This window comes from Malus domestica, chromosome 05 (assembly GCF_042453785.1).
Source record: "Malus domestica chromosome 05, GDT2T_hap1".
Taxonomy (NCBI): Eukaryota; Viridiplantae; Streptophyta; class Magnoliopsida; order Rosales; family Rosaceae; genus Malus; species Malus domestica.
In genome coordinates, this window is record NC_091665.1 from 30,005,910 (window position 1) to 30,029,386 (window position 23,477).

At 37.4% G+C, this 23,477-nt stretch overlaps 2 protein-coding genes across 4 annotated transcripts; both read right to left on the minus strand.

Moving 5' to 3' along the window:
* Positions 1-7,605: 7,605 nt before the first annotated feature.
* Positions 7,606-11,105, minus strand: LOC103435806 (3-ketoacyl CoA thiolase 1, peroxisomal). The gene is made up of 14 exons (XM_008374224.3): positions 10,648-11,105; positions 10,454-10,530; positions 10,230-10,314; positions 9,916-10,042; positions 9,729-9,827; positions 9,576-9,643; positions 9,392-9,499; positions 9,220-9,297; positions 8,993-9,125; positions 8,734-8,830; positions 8,342-8,465; positions 8,142-8,250; positions 7,925-8,008; positions 7,606-7,818 (listed from the first exon to the last, which is right to left on the minus strand). Exons 1-14 carry the CDS (start codon positions 10,741-10,743, stop codon positions 7,742-7,744), a joined length of 1,362 nt encoding a protein of 453 aa, XP_008372446.2. The 5' UTR covers positions 10,744-11,105; the 3' UTR covers positions 7,606-7,741.
* A 769-nt stretch (positions 11,106-11,874) lies between these two features.
* On the minus strand, positions 11,875-18,883 carry LOC103435805 (uncharacterized). Of its 3 annotated transcripts, none has more exons than XM_008374223.4 (9): positions 18,647-18,883; positions 15,160-18,147; positions 14,985-15,071; positions 14,001-14,153; positions 13,536-13,699; positions 13,309-13,456; positions 12,808-12,930; positions 12,630-12,717; positions 11,875-12,433 (listed from the first exon to the last, which is right to left on the minus strand). In XM_008374223.4, exons 2-9 carry the CDS (start codon positions 18,016-18,018, stop codon positions 12,228-12,230), a joined length of 3,828 nt encoding a protein of 1,275 aa, XP_008372445.2. In that variant the 5' UTR covers positions 18,019-18,147; positions 18,647-18,883; the 3' UTR covers positions 11,875-12,227. The 3 variants fall into 3 exon arrangements, with proteins under 3 accessions (XP_008372445.2, XP_008372443.2, XP_008372444.2); XM_008374221.4 differs by having other exon boundaries at positions 15,160-18,012; positions 18,647-18,862; XM_008374222.4 differs by having other exon boundaries at positions 15,160-18,419; positions 18,647-18,862.
* Between the last annotated feature and the right edge of the window lie 4,594 nt (positions 18,884-23,477).

The following is a 23,477-nucleotide window of genomic DNA, read 5'->3' on the forward strand; positions in this document are numbered from 1 at the left end:
TAACTCAATCGTTTTTTAACCAAATTCGACCCATAATATACCAAAATTAAGATAGGAAAGTGTTGAACAAGATTATATGTATATGGAAGCCCAATGGTTGACAGCGATGGTCGGAAAATAGCCTGAAAGGTGACTGGTCCACGGGAAAACTGGAAAACTCGCTAGAAACTAGGTAAACTTTAAACGTTCATAACTTCTTCAATACTCAACGAAATCGAGTGCTTCAAAAATAAAAATCATACTTCTCAATAAGAAGAAGAGAATGGTACCTTTTTCAAAGGCTAATTCGCCATGGTTTGGCCGAAAAATGGCTCAAAAGTGGCTAACTCGAGACCAAGATAACCACTTTCGAGCCGTTTTCCGGTCAAAACACGGTGAGTTAGCTGTCGAAAAAGATACCATTCTCTTCGTCTTATCGAGAAGTATGATTTTTATTTTTGAATCACTCGATTTTGTTGAGTATTGAAGAAGTTATGAATGTTTAAAGTTTACCCAGTTTCCGGCGAGTTTTCCAGTTTTCCAGCGGACCAGTCACCTTTCAGGCTATTTTCCGGCCATCTCCAGCAACCATTGGGCTTCCAAATGGTATAATCTTGTTCTACACTTTCCTATCCTCATTTTAATATATTATGGGTCGAATTTGGTTAAGAAACGATTGAGTTACGAAGCTTGGAAAATTGCCCAAACTTCCGGCCAAGAGGTCCAAGACACTTAACAAGGTTTTTAACGGAATGACCAAAATAATGGATGGTGGACAATCATGGACCATTTTTATTGATTTTCAATCTCAAGGACCAAAGTGATGTATTATGCAAATCTCATTGACCATTTTGGCTAAAAAGCCAAATAAATATTAACAACCTCCCTTAAACTGAATGTTCTTCGGACAATCAGTTTAAACAAAAACCTCAGTCTTTTCGATGCTTCTTCCAGCAATCATCCAAGTCTCCTTAAACTGATTTCTACGGAAACAGTTTAAGACTAAACTTCACTTTAGTCCAATGCAACTACACAATTCATGTACAAGTGCTCTTGCTGTACTGATACTTGACTAGAGCTTCATTGACATTCTTAACACCAAACTTGATATGAACTTGATGCTGTTGCAACAAATCCATCATGGTTCCTTTGCATTCTCTATGCTCTCGTGCTATGCAAATATATCCATCAGCCGGATGCCGCTTCATTCCATGCTCTCAAACCTCAATGTTCACCTCTCTTGCCTTGTATTTGTTGATGTGCCTAGCCACCAACCCTCTGCTCATGACATGATTTCAAGGCTACACTCATGTTATGGCATACCCGGCTACTCACGGGTGTGACAAATCAGCCCCATCAAAGAATGACGACTGCCTTGTCGTCCGTTTGTCTCCTCCATTTTGGCCATCCCTCTTTTGGCCTCCGAATGCCATCTCAACATCCGGCTTTCATCCCTGCTGCTGCCGATGATCTGTAGTGGTCCTTGGTCCAAAATATGCACCAAGTCATCACTATCTCCGTCCTCAACCTCACAAACCACCTCCTTGGTACTCAAATTCCCAAAATTCACAACCTGTGCAGAAGCATACCTTCATCCTGGTACCACTTCTGAACCCGGTCGCGAATCTTTTGCGAAAGCCTTGCACTCACCTTCCCTTGTTCTCTCACAATCAGCAACAGCTCCCTCTGAACAGGCGCCGGCAACAAACACGGCCTCGCCCTATGAGTCCTTCTCTTGTAATCCTTCTCCTGGATCCCAAAATACTCGAGCTTTTCCTAATCGGTCATGCCCGGGTCCATTTCGATTTGCTTCGAATGCGCCATCACACCCAATCAAAATTTGTCCGCCGACCGCCATGTGCTCTCTGTAGACGAAATCGTCACGCCCAGAGTCCCATCTGGGTTGGGGTGGTCTTCCCTTCCAAATCGATCTTCTCGAACATCCCGCAATTGGCTAAGGTCTCGAGCTCCTTTTGCAACTGGGCTTTGGTGTAAACGCCGCAGGGTCTGAGGAATACCGTGAAGAACGAGTCTTCGGTGCCGACGATGCTCCACGGCCGCCGATCGGAGAGCAAGATCTCGGGGACCTTGTATTTCTTGAACCCACTGAGCTTGTTGAGCTGGACAACAAAGTTGGCCGGTAACCCATGCGAGTCCCACTCTTGGGATCTTTCGCCATGGCCGTCTGAACCTTGGAACCCTCCCATAACCAAACGCAGGATAGAAGGGTGCAGCAGGTATGAAAGGCCTCCTGGACTTCCTCAGGAGTACATGATAATCAACATTACCAACATAGATGGATCTAGAATCCACCTCCTCTTTCTCAGCCTGAGATGCAGAACCACTCCTGGAATCTTGAACAGTGCCCATCTCCTTCTCGACCTAGGCCGGCACGTAACGGAGAGCGCCGGCCTCCTCCTCTATCCGAGATCCCTGAACGACATGTCGACGTATTTTCGCCGTTGGGGATCTCGGCACCGTAAACCTCGTGCTCCTGTTGTTTCTCCATAGCTCTCCGATATGCTCTCCATCGCTTCGCCTCTCACTGGTTTTCCCTCCATCTCTGCTGAGTCTGCTCTCTCTCAATCTCGTTAACACTCTGATCCAACAGTCTAACGGCCGGATGACTTTAAAGCATCCAGAATCACCTTCATCTGATCTCTCTCTCATTAACTCGGTCCGCTTCACAAAAAGGCTCCAATTCAGCAACATGCAGCTTCCCCCACTTCTTATACAACAAATCTCTTTTGTTGCAATAAGGTTCCGACATTATCAAACCACAATCTCTTTTAGTTTTAATATATCAGAACTTTTCTCTCATTTCTGCATGTTTTTCTTCTTTAATTAATTTCCAGACTAGGGTTTCTGGGTTGTTTTAGTTTTAATATATCAGAACTTTTCTCTCATTTTTGCATTATTTTTTCTTTAATTTGTGTATGGGACCCTGTGGATCGCTTAGATTTTTTTTAAAGAAAGAATCTCTTGTTTTGATGCACAATTGCACATTTTATTAACCAAATCCGAATTAGAGACACAAAAGCCAAAAGTGTGCACACATGAATCATTCATTCTATGTATGAAAAAGCAGAAACAGTGAAACATTAAATTAAAACCAGATAAGCAAACCACATATATAGATTAAAAATACAAAGCGAAATACACAGAATTAAGTACTTTTGGGAGGACTTTAAAAGAAAAGGTACTATTGGGAGGAGTAGAAAAGCTGCTGAATCATATGCATTACAATGGTGTTTGATATTGTTTGAGGTGATGAAGTGAGAATTAGAGATCTATTAGGGTTTTGGGGCTTGGGATGCCAAAGCTAATTATGAGGAAGGAGGACGGTGAAAAAATGAGCCAAAGTAGACTACTAAACGATCAAACATCATGCGTTTCACTGATTTTCTCTTGGCGGGAAACACACTCCGTACTTTTGGCTTGAACCATGAGTAGTATTGCGTCTCCTGCAGAACCATCATCTTTATTTCCCGATCATCTGGATTCTTCTGCTTCTTCATCCCTTTCTCTTCAGCCTCTTCAATATTTGCCCTCACTGCCATCTCTCTCTCTCTCGTGTAACGTATATGTGTATGTTGTTTCGGTTGCGGGTTTCTTTGTTTTGGTTGTGGGTTTCTTGCTCTAAGAAGAGGGGGTTTAAATAATGAAAAAGAACAACTAATGATGATATGACTAGATGAAAGGACAACCCAAAAATCAACTCAGGAAACAACGACATGCATGAGGACGAGACAAATAAAATCACTTTCAAAAATGAAAGTGGGATGCATTTACAAATGACACGTGGTTTTGGTGGCCCACTGCCCATACTTTCATTGGAGTTTCTTGCACTGCCCACTTGCGGGAACATGATATTTTGGGAAGATTGATTAGTATTTTCAAACCAACTAACAACTAGAAAAAACATGTAATATTGTCAATATAAAGAATATACGGAAGAAAGTGATTGAGTTTGAGGAAAAAGGTAACAAAAAGCTATATGAAAGTGGTTGTAAATCTTCATCCTTTAAGGAGACATCAAAATTGCAATTTGGACTATAACAAAGTCTCAAGTTTATTTGTGAATCCACTCTATTATTCAAGACATTTGATATTTATCAAGACAAATTTATGGCATACAATTTCAACATACATATAGATAAATTCATTTTTTTGCAAGAATCAAATATAAGACATGTCACTTACAAGTGAAGGAATATCATTAGACCATAGTACTAAATAGCAAATCAACAGTAATTTTGAAAATAAGTGTTTATAGGTCAGTTTCATAATTGGATAGATGAAAATTTTGAAAATAAAAATGATAAAGAAAAAATAGTAATTATGTGAGGAATTGTTCCCATTATATGAGATAATTAAAAATACATACCAACTGAAATATGGATAGTTTAATATGCATAATTTTATTTATATAGTTTACTTTTGTTTCAAACCTCGGCGGTTCAAGGAAATTTTTTCATTACGAAGATACAATGCGTAAATTTAAAAGAATTAAACATATTCATTTTGAGTTATATATATTATTGGGCTTTTGACATAAACTTATGTGTCACTTTCTTTTATGCCTTTATTGATTTTTTTTTACAAATAATAAAATAATCTCACGAAATATATTTGTTATATATATTATTGGGCTTTTGACATAATCTTATGTGTCACTTTCTTTTATGTCTTTATTGATTTTTTTTTTACAAATAATAAAATAATCTCACGAAATATATTTGATGGAGTTTTAATGAAATGGGCCTCTAATTTTTTTTAACCAAAAATCATCTAATAACTTTATTTAATAAAAAAACTTGAATTTTAATGAAAATGAAAAAAAATTAATATAATAAAAAATTAAAAAAGCTTACACTATTTCTACAATTGTTCACACTATTTCTAAAATTGATCACACTATTTCTAAAATCAATGCCACTAAATCTAGAAACAACGATACTATTTCTAAAATCGATGACATTATTTCTACAATCGGTGCCACTAAATCTAGAAACAACAACACTATTTCCAAAACAACGACACTATTTCTAGAATTGGTGCCATACGGTGAAACTATTTATAGAAATAATGGTCACTATTTTTTGTAAAATTAATTTACAAAATTATACTTTTAAAAAAACAATCTCAGTATTATATCAATGTGTCCTTTTTTAGACAATTCCACTTAATAATAATTTCAATTTAATATTTTAAATTTTGATAAAAGCAAGTTTTAAAATAATAAATCAACAGAATAAGTTCTAATTTTACACACACACACACACACATATATATATATATATATATATATATATATTATCTCTAAAATTACATTAATGAACCCCTCTTTGTCAATCAAAAGATGATGAAAAGACATCTTTATCTTCTATCACAACAAAATAGTTAAGGACAGTAACATAATTTTACATTACAAAATTTTACTTTTTTTTTAAACCTCACTTGCATATAAATTTATCATCTCTAAATTTGTTTTTTTTTTTTAAATAACCTACCTCCCACTCTCCTCACTCACAAGTTCTTTCTCACTCTCTTCCTCTCTCACTTTCAATTTAACAACCAAATTTAAAAAAATTCACACACCGTGTGGGCATGTACTAGTATATATTTTTATAAAGAGAGAGAATGAACATGAAGAGAGAAGAGAGACAAAGGGGTGGGGGCCATGTGGAAGATGACAGAGGAGAAGTGGACGGATGGAGGAGAGAGTGGAGAGAGGGAAAGAAAAAGTTGGGGGCGAGGAAAAGAAGGGAGGGAAAGAGAAAAAATAGTAATTGAATTGTTTAATGTTGAGTTTTGTGTTAATTATTAAATAAAATTATTAGATAGTTTTTATTAACTCTCACAGTTTTGAAATTTTTTTTATTAGTTTTCTTTATATTTAAATTATGAAGAAGACGGACGGTTTGAACTCGGGATATGATGGGTTGAAGAAGACGACCACATCCCCTAAGACCAATCTAGCATTACTATGACGTGTTTACGAATCCGTAATCAGAATGAAACAAGGAGTCCGATTCCGATTACGATCACTCTTCTGTTTACTGAAATTAAGATGAATCAATAATGTGTGGGACCTACACGAAAAATGGAATTCAATTCTTGAAAACGGAGGAATTGGACTCCCTCCATGGATCAGGTAATTGAATTCCCGGAGGGTGAGGGAATCAGGAATGCATTTTGCATGCCTAGTATGCCCTCTTATCAATCTGCCTTCAAGAGATCGCATACGAGATCTCGTCTTCGTCGTTCTGGATCGTCGTCGTTCAGGAGGCGATGGACCAAAGGCTTTGACACCGCCGACACACACCGTCGTTCAGGAGGCGATGGCTCATCGTCGTGCGACGTCGCTTTGACGATTGCGACCTTGGTGATGTCGATGCTCGTGTGGTCTTGACGGCTCCGATTGGTTTCTGCATTCATTCTTCTGCGCGGTTTGAAGGTCTTGACGGCTGGGAGCCGTTCTGCGTTTTTTCTTCTACGGGATAAGAAGATGGATGTGGCTTTGTTTATGGCTTTTAATTAGATTATAATTTAATTTATACACAATTAATCAATAATGGACATTTTAACTCTTTACTTTAACTAAATAAATAAAAGTAACTAATAAAATGCATTTAAACATAAATATAGAATAAAATATTTGATTTGGAACAACATTTTAGTAATCATGCTGGTTTATGTTCCGATTCTACTGAATTAGTAAACAATTTTAGTCAACAACTTCAACAGGAATCTGATTCTGATTCCGCCTTATTTCAATTCCTCCTCAATCCAATTTCTCCTCAATTTAATTCCTCTCAATTTAATTACGGATTAGTAAACGCGCCACTAGTGATTATTGATTTCTAGAAACTTTATATAAGAATCTTATAGACAACTTTGAATTGAATTAAAATCATTAGCATGGAAGGGAGGGAAGCTTCCTGGACAATATCCCCATAGATGTGAATGAAGTGACATTTCCAGGATGAAAAATACTCCAGATAACGTGTTAGTTTTGGTTCCCACTTAATGGATAACATCCTATTACGTTCTCAACGAAACGCATGCAGTGACACCAACTTTTCTTCTTCTTCCATGCATCTTCCTTGAGTAACATTCTTTATGACTAGATGTTTGAGGACCAAGGCATTGGCTTCTGTGACACAACTCAAACAGTAAGTCCATATTTTCTTTTACCCACCAACCATGGTAGCCGAAAGAGTGGATTGGAAGAGGAAAAAAGAAGGAACCAGACCTAGATAAAAGAATAGTAAAGAGGAAAAACAATCAGCAACTTTTGAACAATTAGGATTGAAGTTCCAATTTGTTTTCGAGTCCACATATCTTGCCTGAATTGATGCAACCTCAACTTCATTCATCTAGAACTTTATAACCCTAGATTTACGTAATGGTTATGAATCATTCTCAGTTTTTTTTAGTAAGTACGGTAGGGCAGATCGGTACACAACGTTGTGATTTGAATGCTTGAACGTTTTGTTTTGGTTTTGGAAATTTACAAAAAAAATATAAACCCTTTAAAAATCAAAGTAAACGTGGAGACCAGGTCATTCAAAAGAAAGACGAACCTATAAGAACAAAAACATAACAGAAAAAAGCCGAATATTCGCAAACTTAACAAGATTTAGGGAGCTTTATTAATTAGGCTTCGAAATACATCCCAGTCGGGTATTTATTTTGATGAACCAACAAAATTTACCAAGATGCTCTATGTAACTTCGTTTGGCAAAATATTGTTCCTCTAGACAGCTCTAGCATTGCTTAACTCATCAACTGAGTCCCCTCTTTCAAAAACTGCAGCAGCCCCCATACCTGAGCCTGCAACAAGGACACACACACAGTCGCGTTTCTTATTCTCATATCAAGCTCTCAATATTCTACCTTCGTTCATAGTTATATTAGACGGAAGAGCGCAAAAGGATACCTATGCACATGGAGATCACACCAAAGCGGTTATCCTTGCCACGACGCTTCATCTCATTCAGGAGAGTTGCAACACAGCGAGCACCTAGCACACAAAAACAAATACAATATTCGCCTCAGATGACAGAGTGAACGAGTAGTTGTGTCAAAACATATCAGCTTTAGTTTATTGCAGAAATATAAGATAAGAGTCTAATTTAAAACGTCAGTTCGTATACCTGTAGCACCTAAAGGATGCCCTAGAGCAATAGCGCCTCCGTTAACATTGACTTTCTCAGGATCAAGCTCCAATTTCTTGACACAATATACATACTGAGATGCAAATGCCTAAATGAAACCAATAAAACTGCTTGGTCAAAATCTTCAAAGATAAGCTAATTCATCTTGAAGCTTACAGAAATCAATAGCAATGCATTACCTCATTTATCTCAAATAGATCTATATCATCAATCTCAAGGCCAGCAGACTTCACTGCTACCGGAATTGCAGCAGCTGGACCAACTCCCATGACAGCGGGATCCACACCAACAGCAGCAAAACTCCTGCACAGAGATCATAAAGTTGTATCCAAAGTACAAAGAAAGCTTTAGCTAATTCTTGAACATATCCATCTCAAGGAAATTAACAACATTACCAATGAAAAGAAATATTAAGAATGAATAAACCTCTACCAGCCCATCTCTCAATTTTCGGTTTCTTAATAATTAGAGTTCTTTACTATGAATTTGCAGTATCGTATCTGTACTATAAAGTCAACTCGAGAATAGGCAGTCAAGCAATTAAATTGAACAAAAATAATCAACGGCATACCTGAAAACACCAAAAATAGGAAGTCCCTTCTGCATAGCTAAACTTCTCTTCATAAGGAGGACTGCTCCAGCACCGTCACTCACCTGGCTAGCATTTCCTGAAAGACAAAAGCAATGAACTGGTTCACAATGCTTGAAACAAGTTTAAAAAAAAAACAAGAAAAAACTTCCTATGTAAAGAAAGAGTTGTGTAAAATTAAACGAAGAAACTGTCCTGCATAACTAGCAGCAAGCTTTATGATAATTGAGTGACAAAATACCTGCAGTTGTAGAACCATCTCGTTTGAATGCAGGCTTTAGTTTTGCCAAATCGTTCATGTTTGCATTTGGACGGAACCCATCATCCACAGAGATTGTAACAGGCCTCTCCTCTCCAGTTTTTGGGTCCACAATCTGATGATACAAATAACCAATTACAAGAAAATAAAACGCCATTTTACTTTTGTAAGACTCTTTGCAAATAAAGGGAGCACATTTTTATATTTACCTTGGTAGATACAGGGACAATTTCATCTTTGAATTTACCAGATGCTGTCGCTGCAGCAGCACGCCTATGTGATTCTACCTGTTCACAAACATTCATGGAATTACAGATTCAGCATTATCAGTTTATCGAACAGTTAATGCATGTTTTAACTTAAAACAGACAGAAAACTCACAGCGGCTCTGTCTTGTTCCTGCCGGGTCACACCATATCGCTGGGCAACATTTTCAGAAGTAACACCCATGGGAAGAAGGCAGTCGCGTGCTTGTGCAAAGATATCCACCTATTGACAACATGTATCAGTTCAAAATAACACCACAAACCAAAATATCAAGTAAAGAAGAAGAGTTAGATTATACCTTAGGGTTAACTTTACTTAATCCGCCAATGTTATCAACTGTCATGGACTCCAATCCAGCTGCAATGCCTGTATTCAAAACAAAGATCAAGTCCATTGATGGAGACCACCTAGCGGCTAATTAGATGCATGCATAATCAAGAGTTTTTCTCACCAATGTCGTAATATCCTGCTTTTATAGCAGCAGCTACATCAGCAACTGCCTGAAGGCCAGATGAACATTGCCTGTTAACAGTTCTAATGGGAACCGTATCTGGACAAAACCAACAAACCATAACACTATAAGCCAAACCAAATACAAAGAAGGGCCTCCAAAACATCAATTAAAGATAAAAACTTACCTGGAAAGCCAGCGTAAAACGCTGCCATCCTGCATTCCATTGCTCTAAGTGAGCCAGGTGCCAGAACTGTACCAACAACTATATCCCCCACCTCCTTTGGGTTCAAATTTGTTCTCTCTATCACCGCCTACATAAAAAGCACACCATATGTCAATATCTAATCCCCCTTTCTATTTGTACATGCGATACTCTACTTTAAGCTAATCTAAATTGTGAGAATGAAGATTCAAACTCGGCTGCATAGGGGGTAATACATTCACAATTTGTAGAAACACATTCATTTCTCTGGAATTAAGTTGGGAATTGTATCTAACCTTTAAAACAGGCGCCAGTAAATCATCTGGCAAAGTGTCCTTAAAACCGCCACGCTTCGCCTTGCAAATGGCAGTCCGGTAGGCTCTATGTAACATGATTTTGCAGCAAGATTCAATACAGAGAAACTATAAAGCTATAAACTTTATTACAAATTCCATACAAAAATAGAATGAGAAAAATTTAATAACTTCATCAAATCAGTTTAAAATTTTAAATTACTCACGCCACAATCACTATATCGTCTCCAAAAGCAGATGTTCTATGGTATGCAGCGCTATCCCCAGCTGCACATGTTGAAGCCTAACAAACCATTTCAGAAGAAATAAATTAAAATTAAATTAAAATCAGCTAAATAAAATAAAGCAAAAATATTTACAAAATTAAGAAGTGAACTGAAAAGAAAGTGGATAAACTTACAGAGAGAGCAGCAGATTCATAATCTGGAGAAGAAACAGAAGAACTGGGTCTCAAATGCTGAAGCAGAACCTTCTGTCTGTTGAGTGCTTTATCCATCTCTCTCTCTCTCTCCCTCCTCTCTTTCTCTCTCTAGAAAATGGAATGCAGAAAGCTCTCCTTGATCAATACAATTTGTTGAGCAGCAAAAAAAATATGCAATGGTTTGTGGGAATTTATAGGAATTATGATTAATAAGATCGACCCTTGAAATTTCCAAGTAAGGACTTGACCAAAGAGACCAACCCACTTCGTCAAATTGCGAAATGGAAGGGCACTGAAAGATGCCAATATTATACTCCATTTCAGAAGACCACGAGTAAGCCACCAATCACAATAATTCCCACGTTTTCCACTGAAACCAACCACAGCGACCATATACATTTTTGCTTTTTCATTCTTCTAGGAAAATACAAGGAACCAAACCAACAACTCTCACGTCTTTCCACTATTGTTCTTTTTTTTTTTTTTTTTATGGATAACCCCATTTTACTTCTAACACATCTTTGATAATTTCTGTTCGTTGATCTTCTTCAATTCATCCGATCCGACGGTTGAAAATTAAAAAGATGCGTGAGAAGTAAAATGGGGTGTATGGATATCACACCCTTATCGAGAATTGATTTATGCATGTTGTGTGTTTTTTTTTTAAATGAAACTCTCCATAGACTTTTTGAGTATACCATGCAATAGCTCAGTTGATGCCTCTCCCCCAACAACCTTCAGGTTTTTTTTATGTGTTTTGACAAAACGCATTTTGGGAACGAATATGAATTTCCCCACTTGAGGCCAATTTAAAAACGTTTGGTGGGTGTGAATCCACTTGAGGCCAAAATCATTGACTCAGGGGGCTGCTGTGCAATTTCGTTTTCCATACTTCTTTCTCAAAAAATATTAAAAAAAAAAATATTTTAAATATTATTATTATTAAGAGGAGAGGAAGGTTCGAAATGAGGAGCTTAGATAACGCATGAATTGGAATACAACTCACTATCTACAAAGATATTTGACCACATGCTTAATCAAAAATCGAAACTAGGGCACAATAAATAGACAATAAGCCATATATAACACGGTTAGGTACTCCTTTACTGTCAATTAGTGTCACTCCAATTCTATTTTTATTAAAAAATTATAATCGGTTTTATTTGTACATATATCTCCTAGACGAAGAGCCATCGTCATCAAAGGTTGGTGAACGCACATTTTATAAATCAATAAGAGAGAAGGACAAGGTAAAAGGTAAACCAGACAAAGTCCTATCATTTCTGTGTAGATATACATATGGACAATCGTTTCTCCAGCAAAAATACATTGACACCAAACTTAGCAGAAAAACTGTCGATCGCCTCTTCCCAGCATGCTAGTATGACCCGGTGTTATTTTACAAAAGAATAAAAAAATTATGTAGTCTTTTATCAACAGAAGAGCAGATCAATACATCGACGAATTGTGGGGATGAATTGATTGCCGTCAAAGTTTTGATCATCAACCGGAAGGGTTTCCGTTGGAGATATTTATAATTCTGGTACCTGGCAAGAATGTCAGACATTGGGTTTCATCTGTCTTGTCTGATTGCTAGCTACCTTCGCCTGAAGTGCGTTGGACATAGCTCGCAACCTGTTAGTTATCTCGGTGAATGATGGACGGATGTCAGGATCAGGTGCCCAGCACTGTTCCATCAGGTTCTTCCACTCAGAATCACAACGTTCTGGAATAGGAGGTCGAAGAGTGTTCTTCACAATTCCACCTTCGTTCACAAGTTTACAATCAGTTGAAAAATTAAGATAAAGATTCGAAGTATCCATGTTAATCCTAGTTCAAAGCAAGCAGGGGAAAGATATTTAAAACAGATCCAATGAGATTTTTCAGCCAACGAAATTTCTTCATTTTATTTGCCATCAGTACCGATGATATTGATAATTAGGTCCATGACATGAACTTACCAATGATGGCACCGCAATGCATATTGGCATATGGTTCCTCCCCGGTCAAGATCTCCCACATTGAAATTCCAAATGAGAAAACATCAACCTGTCAAAATTAATACCATAGCGTTAATTACAAGACAAACAATCGTCTTTGCCTACAACATTGCTGACATATATATAAAGTCATACTAACCTTCTCGGAAACCCGGATGCTGCTGCCATTTAACAGTTCTGGTGCCATCCAAGGAAGAGTTCCTCGCACACCACCAGATACCAAAGTATTGCGTTTGATTCTCGATAAACCAAAATCTCCAACCTAAAAGATCAATCCCCAATCATCAGCATTAAAGAAAAATCTTTTATCCAAAGTCCCCAGGGAAAAAATCAAGTAATGAAAGAAACATTTTGATATGTGGCTAAAATTTCACATAAAAGGTTCCACAAGGGATACAAAAATGATCACATTCTGACTTCTAAAGAGAAAAGAAAACTCCCACTGGATCTACCCAATTGCATCAGCCAGGAAACTTTTGGCACCATAAAAGTCTACCTAGTTTTAAAAAAAAAATCCCAATTCTGCTTAAGGAATTTCAAGGTCTCCGGAATTGTACAAGGACTACAAAGAAAAATGCTTTCTAATAAAGTGCTTTTACGCCAATCCCCGAACATGAAACTTGGTTCCAGACTAACTTACCTTGCATATAGGTCGTTGAGGATCCCTCAAGTTGACTAGCAGATTGTCACACTTTAAATCAAAATGGACAATATTCTTTGAATGCAAGTATTCCATGCCAAAAGCTGCATCCATGGCAATTATAAGCTTTCTACGACGGTCAAGTGATCTGCATAGGAATTCCATGTTCTAAGATATGCATAAAAACTTTAAGAAGCAAAAATGAAAATAAATGATAGAAAAATTACCTATCCTTTTTTAGTAGGGCATGCCTCAGTGATCCATTCACCATGTACTCAGTCACAGTTGCCAACGTTCCTCCAGCTCCATCAGGTACTACTCCATAGAATGCAACCACATTTGGATGATGGAGAGCTGAAAGGATTTGCGCCTCTCTCCAGAAGTCTTTTGTCTAATACAAGTCAAATGAACAATCAACTTCACATGCGTGTCAAATGAAATTAAAAATTTTCGCAAAAATTTACAGATTGTCCATAACGCACACAGTATATTCCAGATAAAAATGATACACTTGTTTTAAGGCAGACGGTGTATGTTATAATAGATGCTAGAAGCCACAGCATGTCATATTACTCAAACATTTAATGTCACGAGTTATTGTCAATAAAACAACCAAAGATGTTAACTTTTCTCAACACCAACTGTGCAGGTACTGGGAAAAATAACAAAACAAATTTGTTCAGGAAACCCACCAATCGTTCTTGCTCTGATGATCTTCCTGCAAAACAGCTCTTTTTTATTCGCTTTATAGCAACATCTGTTCCCCGCCATTTTCCATGATAAACAGTTCCATATGTACCAGATCCTAATTCCCGTAATTCTTCAAGATCAGCATTTTTTATAATCTGGATCACATTTAGAAAATTCAGTTGCATAAAGAAATTAAACTTCTATAAATTCCCAAAAAAATGCTGGAAACTGATCTATTTACAAATCAGAGAGCATTTCAGTAATACTATTATCTCAAGGAGCGACACAATACTACCTATCTACACACATATGAGAAGTTTACATGCGCATGAGTGATAGTTGTCTGCACCACACATCCCTTTGTTATCAGTGAATATATCTCTCTATACAGACTACATATCTACGCTCTTAAGAGGCAAGAGGAGTATGAACCATCTGTTCTCATTAGGGATTTAGGAGACTAGAGAAACATTGAAATGAGAATCATTGCATTTACCAAGAGACGACCCATCATATATAATCATCAGATGCTATACTTTTTCAAGGGAATTTAAAAAACAATGAACTCTTTCTTCTTTTAAGAAATAAATGATCAGAGCTTTCAATTAATACAATGATTAGTATCCTCAAAATTGACCCACAGCAAAAAACCTCTTCAAGAATTTTTTTTATATATAGAATGCTGCAGCATAAAGAGGTCGCACTTGGTGCGATGGCAAGTGCCTTCGCCCATAAGCGGTAGGTCTCGGGTTCGAGACTTGGGAGCAGCCTCTCCATAAATGGGGGTAAGGCTAGCCGACATTCACCTCTCCCAGACCCTGCGTAAAGCGGGAGCCTTGTGCACTGGGTACGACCTTTTTTTTTATAGAATGCTGCAGCATAAGCTGGCAGCAGCGGGGACTCCAGTCAGCAGATGTAAACTTGTGTACTATAATAAACAAAAACATGTTCTAATCAAGAAGAAACTTAAGACATCAGCGGAATACCTGCAAGCCATAGATGCTGGCTTCCATTTCAGCGATCATTGCATCACTAAATGATTCAGTTTTGTCTTCTTCATCAGCCTTATCATCCTACAAATAAAGCAAACAGTAATTCAAAGTTCAAATCTACAAGTATATACATAACTTGCAAATCAGATACAAACTTCATCAATTTTACCTCATACTCAGACTCTTCATTGACGCTCTCCACCTCTGTTGTAGTAGGAGATATGAGATCACCAACGGGTTCATCCGCAGCATATGGGGGAACTAGTGATGAAGACTGGACGCCAGAAGTAATACCGTTCGTTATGTCTTCCACAATTTTCACCGACTCCAACTGTTTTTTATCATTCCTCATTGTTGGGGGTTTTTTTGGTGCCAAACTAACATCTTCGACATTTGAGCTCAACTTCTCAGCATTCTTATCAGGGTAATTTACAAAGTCATCATCAAGAAGAGAGACCTGTCTTTTAAACGCAACATCTTGAACTGGCTTATGCAACACCATGTGGTCACTCTTTTCCAGTACAGGATCATGAAGAACTGTCACTGGGTGCACATGTGCAGAGTTCATACGCAAGGGTTCTTGGAAACGCATATCCTTTTGACTTGCAACAAGTTCTGGTCGTGCAGGCTCATGGGAAACTTGGCCATTGGACAACCCTGAGATGAGATCAGCCAAAGAATTTTCATCACGAGAATGCTGTTCAGTACTTGGAAATATGCCTGCAACTTCAGAATTCCTGGCCCCTGAAACATCATGCCCTTTTTCACCACTAGGCATCCCTGCCAAAGCACAGTCCTGATCATTGGCAGTTCTTTGACTCGTGACAAGAAGATTGGCAGGGGTTTTGTCGCCCTGGAATCTTTGTGAATCCTCCACCTTCTTGTTTACCAACGGTTTCAAATTAATTGTTGCAGGAACAACAACCCCAGAGGTAAAAGTAGATGATGGGTCGGGAATGATATTAGGAAATCCATTCTGATAATCAACTTCAGTGGGAGGTGATCTTGTCCCATAAAGGGTTTCATCTTGATGTAAGAAAGGATCCTTTTGATTGACCTTCTTTGTCTGCTCCAATGTCAAAGAATCTTTCTGTTTAAATGTCCGGCATTTTTCATGAAAATCATTACATTTGGGAGAATCTTCATTCCTGCCCAGTGATTCTAAACATGGAGATGAATTCGGCAAATCCAGTCTGCTGTGCAATCCTATCGACTCCGTACCATGTAACTGATTGTGTAACCTAGGATTCAAAGATTCAATATTGTCACGCAGTAGAGTCGGCTTTTCTTGTGAAATAACTGAGTTCAGCAGCAATGATGATTGAGCCTTTGCAAAAATTAAGGGGGACGGTGGGCTCATTCCTTCTTGTGAACAATATACAGACCTCCCTCCATTCTCTTGCAGTTTTGAATCAGAATATGCATGATGCATGCCAGGATGACAATCAACGTAATCATTAGATCCGGACAACATATTCTTTGAATCTTCTTGGTGTGAGACAGGCTCAGGAGGAAATATTCTTTCCTTCTGCACTGGCATCTCATGGGAGAATCCATCAAAATCACCAACATTTTGACCGACAACTAAAGTAGACATGGGATCTTTGCTGGGATTGTGGTTGAGACTATGTCCTCCATGGTATAGGCCCAGTTGTCCATCATCAGCTTGCTTACAAGGGTGGTGATAATCCATAAGAGTTACTACCCCCTGTGGATGAATTTTATAACCTTCCGTGCTATTGCTGGAGTTATCCTGTGGTGGTTGAGCACTCATAAAAGAACTGCTACTCTCATTACTGCCCTGGCACGAGTTTAGACCATGTGATTGTAAATGAACACCCTTGGAATCTCCTCGCTGATGCAGAATGGGAGAAAAGGAAGACTGAATGGCAGACCGAGTCATATCCTGGGGTTCACTTAAAATTTGATTAGGATGCAAAGCTTTAAAATCACTCATAATTTCCATAGGGAATAGGACAGTGTTGGTTCCCTGTTGACTTGCTTCAGTAGTCAAATTCTTCCCTCCAATGTTTTTCCTAGGACTAGGATCTATCATGCCATTTACAGCAGCAACATATTGGTAATCAGGGTTACTTTGCTGTATGCTATCCGCCTCAAAGGAAGATGTGTTTTCAGATTCACCTAACGGAATCAAAAAGATTCGAGGTCTTTGAGAACCCTCATGCCTTTCGAGGCCATGGTACTCCTCTATCATATTTTGAAGATCTTCATCAGAAGAAACGGATATAAGAGCATCAAGATCCTCGCTTGGGAGCTGGTACTTGATTGTATGAGGTTGGTTGCAAAAACTGGAAGTTTTCTTCACAAGCTCTTCCCATGAAATACTTTTCCTGAAGGAAATAATGCGCGTCTCTCCCCCAACATATCTGAGTTTCCCATCGCTAGGCCTGGGCAAAATTTTTCCACCAAAACTGCAAAGAAACTTCATCTTCCCAGATTGAGAACCATCCAATGCTCCTGACCCATTAACAGTGTTGGAATGATGGGACTCAGACATATATATAGGTAAGGCAGTTGGTCCAAACCCAGCTCTGTCGACATTCAGTTCTCCAAAAGCCTTCCTTGATCCTTGTCCGCTATCAACCTCCTCCCTGTTGCATCTGCCTAACTTGTCAAGACAAGCCTCGCTTTCAATATCTTTACAGGACCCTTTTGCTGAGATAAAGTCAGACATATCAGATGCACACTCAGAATCCATTCTCCTCAACCCCAGAAGATCAGTAAGATCCTGATATCCCAGCCGATTATTCTGATTATAATTCAACCCAACCCCATTTTCACGATTCTCAACCATATCAGTCACAACAGGAACTCTTCTAACTGCAGAACGATCCTGAAGAAACTCCATGGAAAATTCCTCACCTGTCTGTACAGAGACATTCTTATGTACATTCTTTACTGTGTTTGGGACAACAAACGTCGCTTCTTTCTGGATCCATTGACCTGATGTGCCAGGCACCTCATTGGTCATGGTATCAAGCAAGTGCTCGGACCTACTTAGCTGCATACGAATGATCACTCAGTTACCGGAAACTCTCCTTCAAAGTGACAAGTTAAGACCAGGCATACAAGTCGCTCTTCATACCAAAAAATAAAAACTTCTACTCCAATACTTCTTTTTCCATTACAACGAATCCTTTGGCAAAAACCACAATCAAACTCAGAAATCATGTACATTATCTCCCTATACTTCCATAATCAAGTAATAATATAGTATCTCTATGATCAAATCACGAAACTCCACCCATCTATACAGAAAGAAGAATCCCACTATCTATATGTATTTTATTCAATTTCAACATATCTAATCACAAACATGAAAGGAATTATCATTCGCATGCTGGACTAGAAGAAGCTGAGACCATCCAACAAGAAAAAACACAACTTCTCCTAATAATCCATCATTTCCTGCACAGTCACAGATCCAGAACACAATTTCCCTAAGAACCCATCATTTAAAACAATCCCATAGCATCCAAATTACAATCAACATGTTGAAACTAGAGCAAAGCAGATCAAATACAGAACAAATTCCAAGCGGGCATGCTTAAAAATGAGATGGGTACCGATCAAAATCCAAAAAAAATGGAAAAGGCAAACAGAACAGGAGATAAAAATTTGAAATTTTAGAGTACCTGTGTGTTGCAGCTGGGTTTGGGGAGCTGGGAAGCTGTCATTTGTGTGAGGGGAGGGAAGGAGGAAGAGAAAATTGGGGGAATTGGGGAAAATTGAGGGATTTGGATTTTGGAGAGATGAAAAGGGAGCGTGGCTTACGGCTACAGGTTCAATCTCGGGCGTCGGAGAGCGACATTGCCGAGAATTAAGCGGCATCGACCCACAAGGTATTGCCCTTTAACTGTATCAATAACAATATATATATTGTTAATTAGTTTATTATTATTTTATTAATTTATTTGATTTGAATATTCACTCTATCCTATGTGGACTTTTAACTTTTTCTTATTTTTCACAAGAAGATATTAATTTCAAGTACAAGGTTTATTTTTTGTATTCATATAATAATATGCACATAAAGTTCGGAGGGTTACATATAAAAATTTACGAATATTTTCTAGATATATAATAACTTTAAAAATTAAACCATAATTTCATCATTCATAACTTATAGAAAAAATTGACAATACAAGTTACAGTTGTTCACAACGCGTTTTCATATTTTGAAAACACTACATTATAACTTTGTTGTCAATTGAAGAAAAAACGTTGCTCCCAATATAAACCACCATGCTATCATTTAACCATTGATCTCCTATTCAGTTACACAGCAGATTTTTCATAATATTCATAACGAGAAAGACTATCTCCACTGAAACAATAGCAATCAGTAGAACCAAAGTCAATGTAATTAGGAAATATACATGTATGAAGACCGGGTAATATTTAAAAGAAAAAAAAAAGCAACTCTTCTTTAAGGTATTTTATCAAATAGTTGGAAGACATATATGAAGGGCAACTCCAACCTTCAAAGGAGCAGCACCCAAATTACCATAGAGATTCGCTAGAGTTCGAAGGGACGGTTGACCCTCTTAGCCCCTTCGTGCTTCCGCCTCTGCATAAAGCGTCTTGAAGTTATAGTTTATTTCATACTTTCTTTTCAATCGTTGAATTTATTGAAATAAAACAACCACATTTACAGTTTACCTGCTACTGATTACTCTCTTATTGATGTACATAACTTGTAGTAGTGAATTTGATCCGTAGACATGAAAGTGAAGCATGAACTAAAACCTGTTATCCTTATGAGGAGAGGTTTTTGAATGTTAATTTGTAAATGCAAGATGTTAATCTCTATTAGTGCGCCTGCATGCATGGCAACATGGCAAAGAAAAAGAAACAAACCAATATATGGGTGGGGAGGCTGTATCTGTGTCTGTGTGTTTGGATTTATGTGTTTAGCTAGCTAGGTCGTCATTGTCAACTGTGGCTTTTTAGTGGCTCCACCGATGTCAACACTCCAACACCGACTTGTATTTTCTTTCTCAAAGTTTGTTCTCTCTTTGTGTTGACTTTGACTGTTGGCTGGTTAGTTGTTGCTTTGTGATTAGCACATATGGAGTCTTATCTTAAAAAGTCTAAGTGCAATAAATATGTTATCACCGACCTTTCAATTGTATCTAAATTATTGTGTACTTTTTCGATGAGGGATCTTACATTTCAATGATTTCATTCCTTCAACTTGCGCGTTTTGAACTGAACTGGATTACATTTTGGACTTGGAGTTTTGAAGCGTTTTGAACTGAACTGGATTACATTTTGGACTTGGATTGTCTGTCCTTCCATTTAGGTGCCCTTCCCGTGCCCTCCTGTTTTGTGTGGTCACGGTTAAGCCACGTTAATATTTTATATTATTTTTTTATAAAAATAATAAAACAAAAAGAAATAGTAATATAAAATGTTGACGTGGCTTAACCGTGACCACAAAAACAGAAGGGCACGAGGAGGGCACAGAAATTGGAGGGCAGACAATCCAAGTCCTTACATATTAGTGTAGTGTGTGTCTGTTACAGACAAGATTAAAAGTAAAAATATGATTTTTTGTTAAAAATAAATAGTAACGGAAGTATTTTGTTAAAACATTCTAAATTTAATGGAACAAAAGAGGACTCGCCTAGACTAAATCCCTCGCTAGGAGGTCCTAGCCAGACCCCAAAAAAACTACGAGATTGATAATCATGTCTCCCTCGTCTGCAAGCAGAGTCCCACGAACCCAGTCTCTCATGTATCTTTTGTGATGGCTTGTCATCCAAATCACCCTCGTCGCCAACTCCGACACCTCGCCCAAATCAACGTCGTGCTGGAAAGTTTCCTGCATGCTTGAAAGGATGGTTTCAGACGTATCCCGACACCTCGCCTAAATCGGACTCGTCACCAAAATCTCTCACTTTCTCAGAAAACTCATCACCAAATTCTTGGCATTCCTCTGAATCCAGCTACAACAATTGATTTTTGGGAAGAACTCTGATCTGGGTTTTTCACAAAAAGGTTGTTTGAGGATGGGGCATTTGCAATTGTATCGGTGAGGATGGGCAAGGAGATATGCAGGTGTTGGATAAGTGGATTTGAATCCCAAAAATAATTTAGTCCGTGATTTAGAAAGTACCAAAATTATCATTATCCTTGTACTACTTGTTCATGTCAAGTCAGTCCAGTTTAGTCTTTAAAGTTAGTCCAGTCCGAGATAGTCTGATACAACAAACACACCCGTAATGTAACAAACTACGCCAACAAGAATATACTCATAAAATTTATGTTTTTTGGAATGACACTTCAAAGTAGAGAGCAGAGGATATGGTATTTGGGATCAGTGGTGGATCTAAGAAAATTTCTTCTTAAGTGCAAGATGTAGCCCAAATCATGTCACATTTTTCTTTCCTGCCAACAACGCAATCTCAGGCCACTTTTGCCCCTTACTGCCTTACCTTGACCTTGTTAGAAGACATTCTCAATCAACTTGACCCATGACAAATTGTAAAAAGAAGTTATTTTCATAAACGTATTTGCTCATTTTTATACACTTCGGTTTATTTTTGGTTTTTAGATTGAACAAATAAAAAGAGAATTAAACGCATAAATAAACAAGAGTGTGTTATAAAAAAAGAAAACTAATGAAAAATGCTTTAAAAGTTTTAGTTTTAATCAAAAATCATGTTATAAATTTTGTTTAATAATTAGTACAAGGCACATATAAAAGTAGTCCAACTAAAAATGGCCCAACTATAATAAATTATGATTTTTCGATTTTACCCCTAACTTTTTTAGGTTGAGTTCCATATTTTCGTCGTTAATGGAGTTTATCATTGTTTTGCAGACCTTCTTCTTTTTGTTTGAAACAAAAATATAGACCCTCATGCTATTTAACTTATATTTTGTATTATTTCGTTGAAATGTGATCGTCGTTATTATTCATAGTGTATTCAAGGTACTATTTTTCAATTTTTCTTCGTCAGTGGAGTTTATTGTTTGTTTCTCCAGAAAATAAATTTGAGATCTACATGCTATTCAATAATAACGACGGGTCATTGTTTATAGACTGTGAAAATAAACTGTTTCTGAATTTTAAGTAACACTGTTTCTGGAATCTAAGTCACTGTTTCTGGATCCAAATGAAATAAGCACCATGTTTATTAAATATAATCAACTGATGCATGAAAGAAACAAAACAGTCAAAGGTTCAAACATAGACTATTTTTGGAATCTAAGTCATTGTTTCTGGAATATAAGTCACTATTTCTGAAATTTAAGTTACTGTTTCTAAAATTTAAGTCACTGTTTTTGGATTTTGGTTCTTTTCATTCCAGATACAATGTTTGTTTGTGCACAGATTAAACAAACATTGTATTTGATTTTTTTGTCTTTCCATAAACAGTGTTATGTTTTAAGTTCTCCAGAAACAGTTTTATGTTTTGGTTCTTTTTTTTTCAGACACTTTTTCGCCGGTTTCTGCCATTAAACTTCTTTGAACTTGTTTCGACGGCTTTGTTCCGATAAATGCTTCATTTTTCAACTTTGATTTGGTTGTTTTTGAAATGGGGGAATTCGATTTGATAGGAAGACAGAGAGTTATTATGGCGGTTTCGTGCTGGGTTGAGGTTGGTGAAGAGTTAGGACAATATCAAATCATTTAGGAGTATTTACGGAAGTATAGATTTGTAACGGGTTGGGCTTGTAAGTTTGACCTGTGGATAATAGTTTTGGATTGTTTTTTATTAAACTTTGAGCCATTTTGGTTAAATAACATTTTGGGATGGTTTTTGGTTAAATATTTGTTGGCCCAAACCCTTTTCATTAAAGCTCCCATCAAAAAAATAAGTGTGCCGATATTGTTTCTCTAATTATAATCAAGGAAAGCTACTTTATTAATTTTGGAACATTATGCGTGGTGACACCAACAGTTATCTATCGAACAGGAAGAAAACCCCAAATATTTTTTTGGTTAAAACTCCTACCTCAACAGAACTTGATGGTGTTCAGCTCCCACGGTGTTCGTCTACTTGCTCAGCAATCACCTTGTGTTCCTCTTTCTTATCTATAGCTAAGAAAAACCATTAATTTCTACTTGTACAAAATACTACACAAGCCAAACCTTTGTCCAAAGTTAATTGGGGACTTTAATCAAGCACTTGATGCTCAACTTTAGAGCTTTAACATGCAATAAGATACTTTCACTTTTCCTACTTCCACCAATTCTAATTCAAGGATTCTCAAACCAAATGACAATCAGATTTTTAAAGGGAAAAAAGGAAATAATAGCTGGGCCAAAAACCCAAATAACAAAATCTAGTTAATATAGCAGAAACCAAAGCTTTTACATCCATTGCATTTTGATATATTCAACTATATAAGCAAAAACCCATCGTTACTTCATTCAAATTAAAGAACTAGATACCTTTAGTGGAGGAAAAATGAAGGAGTTCGACCCGTCCTAATCGTCATAAGCAAAGCAAG